This window comes from Xiphophorus couchianus, chromosome 7 (assembly GCF_001444195.1).
Source record: "Xiphophorus couchianus chromosome 7, X_couchianus-1.0, whole genome shotgun sequence".
NCBI lineage: Eukaryota > Metazoa > Chordata > Actinopteri > Cyprinodontiformes > Poeciliidae > Xiphophorus > Xiphophorus couchianus.
The window spans coordinates 8,597,371-8,606,789 of NC_040234.1; the positions used below are offsets into that span (position 1 = coordinate 8,597,371).

Consider the following 9,419-nt stretch of genomic DNA (forward strand, 5'->3'; position numbering starts at 1 on the left):
TTTTTTAATTCAAAAACACGGGACGAATGCCCTAGCTTCATTACCACCAGGCTTAGCTAGTTTTATAGGGGAAACCCCACTATCCTCGTCTGCAGCTTCCATTCTTCAGCTTAAGACGTGGGGTCTGGATTGGGGTGATTTGCCAACTCTTTTCATATGTTGCTGTGTCTTTCTGCCTCCTTAGAGGGCTTGTTGACTGAAAGGCCTCCCAAAGGCAGGGACACAAAGACGAGTCTTGGGAGCAGGTTGTTGGATGCACTACATCCAACGACTCATTTGTTGTTGAATCATTGTCCTCCATGATGTGTGGGTTGTGTCTACATAGTGACACATTACTTTCTCTGGTCAGGTCAGAATGAACTTTGGATGCAGATCCACAACACTCCTCATTCGCACCAAAAGTACATGTGCAGTTTGAACAGTTCACCTAAAGACTTGCTAAATAAATGGAATCCCTACTGGACGGGTCGTCATTGTAGTTCCTGCTTACACACATCATCCTTCTTAAAAATCACACACTACACCTGCTCAGCAGAGACGCAGACGCTCTTTTAATGGTCAGGTCTAAGTTAGGGATCTAGGCACAGAAATTACACACTAAAAAAATACACACAGCCAAATTATAGACAGCCAAAATATACCACAATAGAAAAGGATGTAGTTGGTTTTGGACCCTAGAAGACAGAAATGGTTTTTGATGTTTACCATAAACACAACAACTTCCCATATTTTAAATACAGTTTCTCTACTGTTGATAGCGGTGTTCAAAGTAAAAACGGTGAACACAAACACAACTCAGAGTCTCACATTATGGATGTCAAAGACTGACAATCATAAACACATGAAACACAGAAATAATTATGAAGCTATAGTTTCTTTGTTAATGTGTTATTCAGTTTAAAAATCTATGATTTTCTCATCAGGGAAGGTTAATCTGAGATGGTCTGGTATATTTTACTGAGCAGAGCGATTCTCCAAACCTCAAGGTGGAAAATGTTTCGCATACAAACTCCATCACTGCCGTCCTGTGACATCACAGTATATCGTTTGTGTCTTTACGCTTTTATGCTGCAGCAAACCTCTGCTTTCAACGACAAAAAGATTAACTAAAATTTCTATAAATAAAATTCTGATGGTCCATCATGGAAATGACGTGATTGTGTGAAGTACATTTATGTGTGAAACACATAAATGTGTTTTGTGTGATAAGATTGTGTGAAATGTACTTCACACAATCTTATCTATGTCTGCCAATCCTGCAACAGTTCAGTCTTCAGCTTGAAAATATCTAAGTGGCAATGTATTTTTGTTTCTTTCCCTCACCTACAGGGGGTCTTTTTGTGGGCTCTAGTGTCCCTTACATGAAAGTAGGATGACAGGAAAGGGGGAAGAGAGGGAGGAAGACATGCAAATATCGTTGGGTCCGGGAGTCGAACCCGCGACGGCTGCGTCGAGGACTCAAGGCCTTCAAACATGGGTTGTACTATCAACTATGCCACCACAGCACGCCCCGTGGCAATGTGTTTTAAGAAAGCTGTGTGATTGAAGTGTTACTTTCGGTTTGGAGGTTCTTCAGGGACGTGTGCTCAGTCCTTTGCTCTTTAATGTACTTCATCTACTCCACACGATGCGTTGCCAAACTCAGCAATCAACAACTCCTGAACTTCATTAACAATTCGACAGGAGTGGGACTCATGAGAAATAATGATGGAAATGTGTTTAGCTGATGTGGCGTAAACAATATGCTACTTATTATCAACACACTTTGATTGTGGATTTGGCTCAACTGTGAATAAGAAAGAACAGTTTAACTTCTCCCTCCACCTTCATGATGGTTTCCTTTCAAACCATCACACCAGGCTGACCCACATTTTGGCCAAACTGTTGTAGTACAGCTGACAGGCAAACTCTATAATCAACAGAGAGAAACAATGGGAGAGTCTAACAAGTCTCACTTACTTTCTTTGATAAAGATATTAAAAGAAGTTTCATGTGACACTTCTCACCCCACATCAGACATTAAGTGAAAGTTGAGGCCTGGATACAAATAAAATGCTGAGTTGCTTCAGAAAACTGTTAAACATGCATTTTCTCAGCTTTTCTCCTGGACTAAACACTTTCATTCAATATATTTTATGACAGTAGGAATGACCTGACATTTCTAGATTTTAACAGGAGATATTTTGAAAAAATATTAAATGTAACAACAAGTTGTTACTGTTTTTTACTGTTTAGTTAGAACATTAATTTTGGTCTCTTTCATTACCACATGGTTTGTAAAGATGCAAATAAGTTGTGTTTTCTGTCTTGTTTGTTAGGTCAATTTCTGCTCGAGTTCTTTGAGTTACTACCAAGTTGAAGTCTGATATGTTGTCTTCTGTTTTTATGTTGGCCCAATTCATCATTTTTTGAAATATTGTTTTTTAACCTTTTTTTAATATACTGTATATAAATTAAGGATCTTTTTAAAACTATTCAGTATCTCTCTGGCTGGTAGGTGTTAATCTCTCACACTAGTCATACTTTCGCATGACTAATTTTAACTCTAAAAATATTTATCTTTCTCTGAAATGGCAACTTCCTCATGTCAAACTCAGTTTGGCATTTCTCATACTTCTGGTTTTGCTGCAGATCAGAGAGTCTACAAAACGTTCAGCATCTGTCAAAGCAATGGAGGAAATCTATATGAATGTTCATCCTGTGAAAACTGTCTGTCAAATTCCTGTTAGAAAAAATGAAGGTAAGAACAACACGAGAAAGAGAAGCATGTCTATATTTTATCATTATTATGCAGCAGAAATTAATGTTATTGAAATGTATTTCCTTTGATTAGGTCCTGGCAGCTCTAAGAAGAGGCTCTATGTCGGTGTTATCATCTCTCTGGGGCTTCTGATTGTTTTCCTGCTGATTGGACTCATCAGCCTTGGTGTTTTCTGTGAGTTTTGTTTATTTAACTTTCATGAGTCTGTTCTTTATTTTTAAAGGCAGAAAATAAAAAAATTTCTATCATCAAAATCCAAAATGGTTTAATCACTCTCAGCTTTGCAAACAACTTTTTAAGCTAAAGTTAAATGAATATATCTTATTAAGTTTTTCTGCTTTTCTCTAATAATATACTTTAATTACTTTTAGTTCATGATGCAGGCAGCTTGGCAGCAGATCTCACCGACACCAAAGACAATCTGACTGATCGTCTCCAGGACAACAATAACCAGCTTTCTGCAATGATTGAAGAAAGAGACCGTCTGAATGCAACCCTCACAGAAATGTCTAACGAGATCATCAGGCTTCAGAGTTTGTTGAAGAAAAGTAAGTCTTCAGGTGTTTGTGAGAAAAACTTATTTTCTAAAAGACAGAAGATCCTTTTGATACCAACTTTGGTTTAAGTTCCTTCCTGCAGAGTTTCACTTATTGCATCCTCCTCCATCTGTGGGTATTTTATGTTTTTTGAACTGTTACTAAAGACCCTGGATCCTCAAAATAATCTGTTTATATTTCAAATTTTAATGACTCGACAAATGGGTGATTAAGCAACATTGACTTCCTGTTACTGTCAAAATTAATAAGCAGTGTTTAAAAAAAGCTAAATATTAATTTATCTTTTAGAGAAAACCTGTCCTGCAGGATGGAGGGCGTTCAGTTGTTCTTGTTATTTCCTCTCTACATCATCTGGCTCCTGGAATAAAGCCAGAGAAGACTGCAGGAACAGAGGAGGAGATCTGGTGGTGATAAATGACGATGATGAACAGGTGACGTGGTCCCTCAGTGTGAGATTATTTATTTATGTTTGCAAATGAGATTCATATCTTTCTTTCATAGTTTAATGTAAATATTGTGTAACAAGATGTTTCCATTTTGCCTCTAACATTTTAGTACAATCCACAGATATCACCATTGTGTTATAGTATTACATATCAACAATACCGCTGCCTATTTCATGCATATTGCTGTTTGAATAGGTTCAGTTTACATTTTTTAAATAAATTTTTAATACAATGAAAATACACCCAAAAAAATTTAAATACTTTAATGTGAACATTTTAATTTTAAATGAAACTGTCATCCATCAGGTTTCCTCTTTTTTGCTTGTATGTCAAACATATTGATACCATATTAGGATAAACTGAGTAGATACAAATCTTAGCATTTCTGACTTCATTTATTGTGCGTTGTGTCGTGTTTGGGATTAAATTATTTAGCCCACACACTGAAACACACTGGAAGAAGATGAATGTTTAGCTGTGTGCTTATGTTTTTATTTTTCCCATAAAATAAAGAAACGTGGAACTGACTTAAAAGAAAAGGAATCCTTCAGATTAAAGTATAGTTAAAGTTTAAGAGGGATTCATTTTTTATGTAGACAATTAGAAAATTTTTAATGTTTAATTTTTTAGGTGGATAAATTCTATAACCTTTAATAGAAATGTTCTTTACCTTGGTTTTTGTCATTGCATGTCATAACATAAAACAGATAACTGCTGTACTGAAACCTTAATATGTTTTCTATAATATTGACAGAATTTTCTTTCTGCAATCATCAATAAAGAAACATGGATTGGTTTGAATGATATAGAAACTGAGGGATCCTGGAAGTGGGTTGATGACACTCCGCTGACTCAACTGTGAGTTTTGAATTTTTCTTTATTATTCATTGTTAAGAAAAAAAACAGGTTTTACCATTCAAAATCTCACTGAAGTGTAAAAGATTAGACAGAACTTACAGTAATTAGTGGCAGCTTTGAGACATAAAATTTCACTCAAACAATATGTAAGAGTTATTATTTCTCACATTAGTAAAATGAGTAAAACATTTGTTCTTCTGAAAAGCTCATCTTATCCAATAAGCATTTGATCCACCACTGACTTTAAACATTTTATACAAAAAAATAAATGAAACGTCTCAAAACTTTATGCCAGATTTATTTTAACAATGACATATAGAATATCAAAAGAAAAACTGACAAAATTACTTGAGAAAAAATATATAATTTGCATTTTATTGAAGGAAATAAGTATTTGACCCCCCCAGTGAAACATCAATTAATATTTGGTGACAAAACCCTTGTTGGGAAGCACAGCAGTCAGACATTTCTCGTAGTTTTTATAATGTGTGCAGAACCTTCAGGAGTAATTTTGACCCTCTCTGCAGATCATCTCCAAGTTCTGGAGGTTTTAAGGTGTGTGTTTGGAAACGCGAAGCCTCAGCTCTCTCCATAGATTTTCATTTGGATTGAGGTCAGGAACTGGCTGGGTCATTCCTTGACTTTGATATGCTTCTTCTGGAGCCACGTCTTTGTTTCCTTGGCTGTATGTTTGGGTCATTGCAGCGCTGGAAGACCCATCAATGACCCATTTTCAGTGACCTGGCAGAGGCAAGGAGGTTGTCACCCAGGACTTTGCGATACATGGCAATGCTTAACTTCCTGTTGATGCGGTGAAGTTGGCCTGTGCCCTTAGAAGAAAAACACTGCCCAAACATAATACTTCCACCACCATGATTAACAGTGGGGATGGTGTTCTTAGGGTCATATTCTGTATTTTCCTTCCTCAAAACACGTGGAGTTGAGTTGTGGCCAAAGAGCTCAATCTTGGTCTTATCTGACCACAGTACTTTCTCCCAATCTCTCTCAGAGTCATTAATAGGTTCATTGACAAACTTGTGGTGGGCCTGGACGTGAGGCTTCATGAACAGAGAAACCTTGCGTCCACTGCAGGATTTCTCAGTGTATTACCAATGTTTTTTTTTTTGGAGACTGTGGTCCAAGCTGTCTTGAGATCATTAATCAGCTTCCCTCATATAGTTCTTGGCTGATGTTAAATTTTTCTCATGATCAATGAGACTTCATGAGGTGATATCTTGCATGGAGCTCCAGGTCTGGGCTGATTGACAGTAATGTTGTATTTCTTCCACTTCCGAATATTTCCCCCAACAGCTGTCACCTCCTCAGCCATCTTGTTACTTATGGCTCTATAGCCCATCCCAGCCTTGTGTAGGTCAACAATTTTGTCCCTGACATCTTTAGACAGCTCTTTAGTTTTGCCCATGGTGGATATGTTGGGGTGTCACTGAGTCTGTTGGCAGGTGACCTTTTATACGAGTGACAATTTGGGCAGATGATTCTAATGCAGGAAACAACTTCACCGAGATCAGGTGGTCTGTGGGAGCCAACATTAGTCATCAAATACTTATTTCCCTCAATGAAATGGTAATTATATTTTTTATTTGAATATTACTTAGTTTTCTAGATTTTTTTATATCCTTTCTCTCACTGCTAAAATTGAGCTACCATAAAAATCATAGACTGTTAAATTATTTGTCACAGTACAAACTTTCAACATCAGAGGGGGATCAAATAATTATTTCCTCCACTGTATCTTCATATTTATTTAGAAACTGGAAAACAAACTAAGAAACACAACCATTAATAAAAAGAATATATGAAAAAACAGCATTTTATAACAACTGAAAGCAGCATTGTGTGTGGGATTGATTATGCTGTCAATGGCACAGTTTGTAAAATACACAATACCGTCCATTTAATGGACTCAAAGAGAGACTTCACCAAATGTCTCTACATGGCCTCCTAAAGAGCTTAAAATGTCAGATTTCTTATTTCATAACATTGTTATATGTAAGCTGTGAAAGGATTTTCTTGTTTGCAGACTTACCAAATACTGGTCAAAAAAACAGCCTGATAATGGTGGTGGAGACCCACTGTGGGGGGAAGAGGACTGTGCACAAAGCCTGACTTATAAGGTGTGGAATGATGTTAAATGTTCTGATTCTATGCAGTGGATCTATGAAAAGGATCCAGTCTAAATTGGGAGTGTGTTAGGAATTGCTTTACAGTTGAGACTAAGTTTAGCTTGCTCTGCTTTATGCTTGACTGCATTGTTGCCTGTGACTGGCCTCTGTGGTCTCTGTGAACGTCGACATGAAGGCCTGATTGTAGTGACTGCAACAACTGTGTGCACCAACACTGAAACTCCAAAGGGTGGCGCTAAACACCCAATTGATGTTTAATAATAATAATAATGATGATGAAAATCAGTGAACTCATGAACAGAAGAAAAGAAAATACCACAAGACTAGTTTTAAGTATAACTGTGGGGAGATTCTATTGTTGACCCATTTGGATTATTTCTCAGGAACCACAAGGACAAAAAACTGCACTGTTTGTTTATTGACAAATCATGTTATTCAATTCTTCTTGTTTTGTAACAAGACTGTGAGGATTTGGGTTTTTCTCTGTGTTAATTTAGGTTTTTGTGTCGTTTTCATTTAATTCAGTCTCTTTGTTGTCCTGTCCACCCCTTGATTGTCCCCAGCTGTCCCTTGTTTCTCCTTATTGTCTCCCTGTGTATTTAATCCCACCTGTGTTCCTGGTTCCTTGTTGGGTTCTCGTCTTGTCTGCTGTCAAGTCTGTTGTTAAGGTTTAATTATCCCAGTTGCTACCAGCTCTGAACTTTGTTGTGTCTGCTTTTCTGTGCTGCCTGGATTTCTGGATTTTGGAATTGCATTTTCACCATTAAATCATCTTTAATTCACTCCAACATGGGTCCTCTGCGTCTGCCTCACCACCTCTCTACCACAATTCATGACAAAGACAGTAAACAAACTATATCATTCTCACCATAAGACTCATCTCTGAGTGGAGCGCAGCAGTTCATCTTAGTGAATATGAACACATTCCTGTCCACACAGTCTGAGTGACTCATATAATTTCAGGTCTCAACATTTGATCATGTGATCAATTATCATTAACTAATGTGTGTTCAGTGAACTTACAACCAGCAGAACAGCAGGTACTAAAAGCCTCTTTTGGTAACTTGACAGAACAAAAGCTTCTATCTGCTACGTTTACTGAACTGGTTACTGTCCATGGTGATGATGGCGTTGGAAAGTGTTGCAATGGATGATATTATCTTTAAAAGTTGGATCTGTATGTTGTATTTTCTTTTCTCTGAGTCAGCAACTACTGAGTCAGCATTTTGCCTCAGTAGTTGCGGTAGTGTATTGTTAGAGGCAGGGGCGCAACTACATATTTTTGAGGTGGATGCGAACATCATCATTGTAGGCTAGCTTAAGCTAACCTGAATATTTACAACTCTCTTGTTGATACACTGACATTTCTTACCTTCTGTCTTTCAACCACTTTGAAAAGCTTTTCTTCGTCTCTCCAACATCTTTATCCTTCCCCCTCTTCCGTTCACCTGCAAGTTGCCGGGAGGTTCGGCGTGCAAGCCAGCATGTGGAGGGGTTTAAATAAATTAGAAGATTGTCTAAAAGTTTTATTTGAATACTTGAGTTAGAAAAAGTAAACTCATTTATATATTTGATTTATGTAATACGTTATTTTTATTATCTTGACAAAATGTTGAAGGGTACGCCACAAAGCTCTATATGCAAGCATGTTAATGGAAAGTTGAGTGGAAGAAAGAAAGTGTGGTAGGACAATGTGCACAACTGTCTAGGACAATTTTGTCAGGATTGTGAAACGAAGCCCAGTAAAGAATTTGGGAGAGATTCAGAAGGTGTAGACAACCACTGGAGTCTCAAGAGACATACAAAGTTAAATTCAATTTGAATTCAAGAATACATTATTGATCCTAAAATTAAGTAAAATATGGTTAAATATCATGTTATTCAAGGTTCTTCAAATGGTTGTTAGGAAGGATCTCTTGTAGCAGTCTGCATTACAGCAAACTTGATGAAGCCTCTGACTGAAGACTCTTAGTCGTAAAGTAATCTGACAACATCATGAGCGTCATACTTGGGATATAAAGTTGCCCAGTTGTCTTTATAGATGAAAATACATTTTGACTTTAATTTGGGAATTAAGGTCCCAGAACCTAAAGGAAAAGTGTAGAGGCACAGAATCGACGGTGCTTGAAGTCCAGTGGGATGTTTATTCCACAGTCAGAGAGGATCTGGACAGCAACGCCATCTGCTGTTCATGTCCACTTTGTTTTTATCAAATATAAAGTCAGCAAAGCCATCTACCAGGGAATTTACTGCACTGCTGTCAGCTTAGTCCACTTTATAATTCAACCAGGTCAAATTCATCCAAACCAGTTTTTGTCTGGTTTGGTCTAAATTCAGTTTAAATCAATTCAATTCATTTGAACAAAAAATACTTAGATTAAGATCCAGTCACAATTTTAGTTCATCACTGTTATAAACTGATTACTGGATATAAATTAAGCCCATCTGATTGTTGATTTACCAACAATTTCTACATCTAAAGCACGGGGCGACTGTGGTGGAGAACAACTCCCTTTCAACAGGAATGAACAGCAGTATGAGCGTTGTGACTGTACTGTGATCGGCTGAGGGTTGAGAGGACAGAGCAGACAGAAGCACAGGTCCAGGATTACAGTCAGAGCCGTAGGCGTAGGAACCGGGGAGAACTGGAGGG

At 37.4% G+C, this 9,419-nt stretch overlaps 1 protein-coding gene across 1 annotated transcript; it reads left to right on the plus strand.

The window, feature by feature from the left end:
- The first annotated feature begins 3,138 nt into the window (after window positions 1-3,138).
- Window positions 3,139-7,933, plus strand: LOC114148859 (CD209 antigen-like protein A). The gene is made up of 4 exons (XM_028024349.1): window positions 3,139-3,309; window positions 3,688-3,749; window positions 4,519-4,622; window positions 6,664-7,933. The coding sequence occupies exons 1-4, from the start codon at window positions 3,225-3,227 to the stop codon at window positions 6,818-6,820; spliced, it is 408 nt and encodes a 135-aa protein (XP_027880150.1). The 5' UTR covers window positions 3,139-3,224; the 3' UTR covers window positions 6,821-7,933.
- The last annotated feature ends 1,486 nt before the right edge of the window (window positions 7,934-9,419 follow it).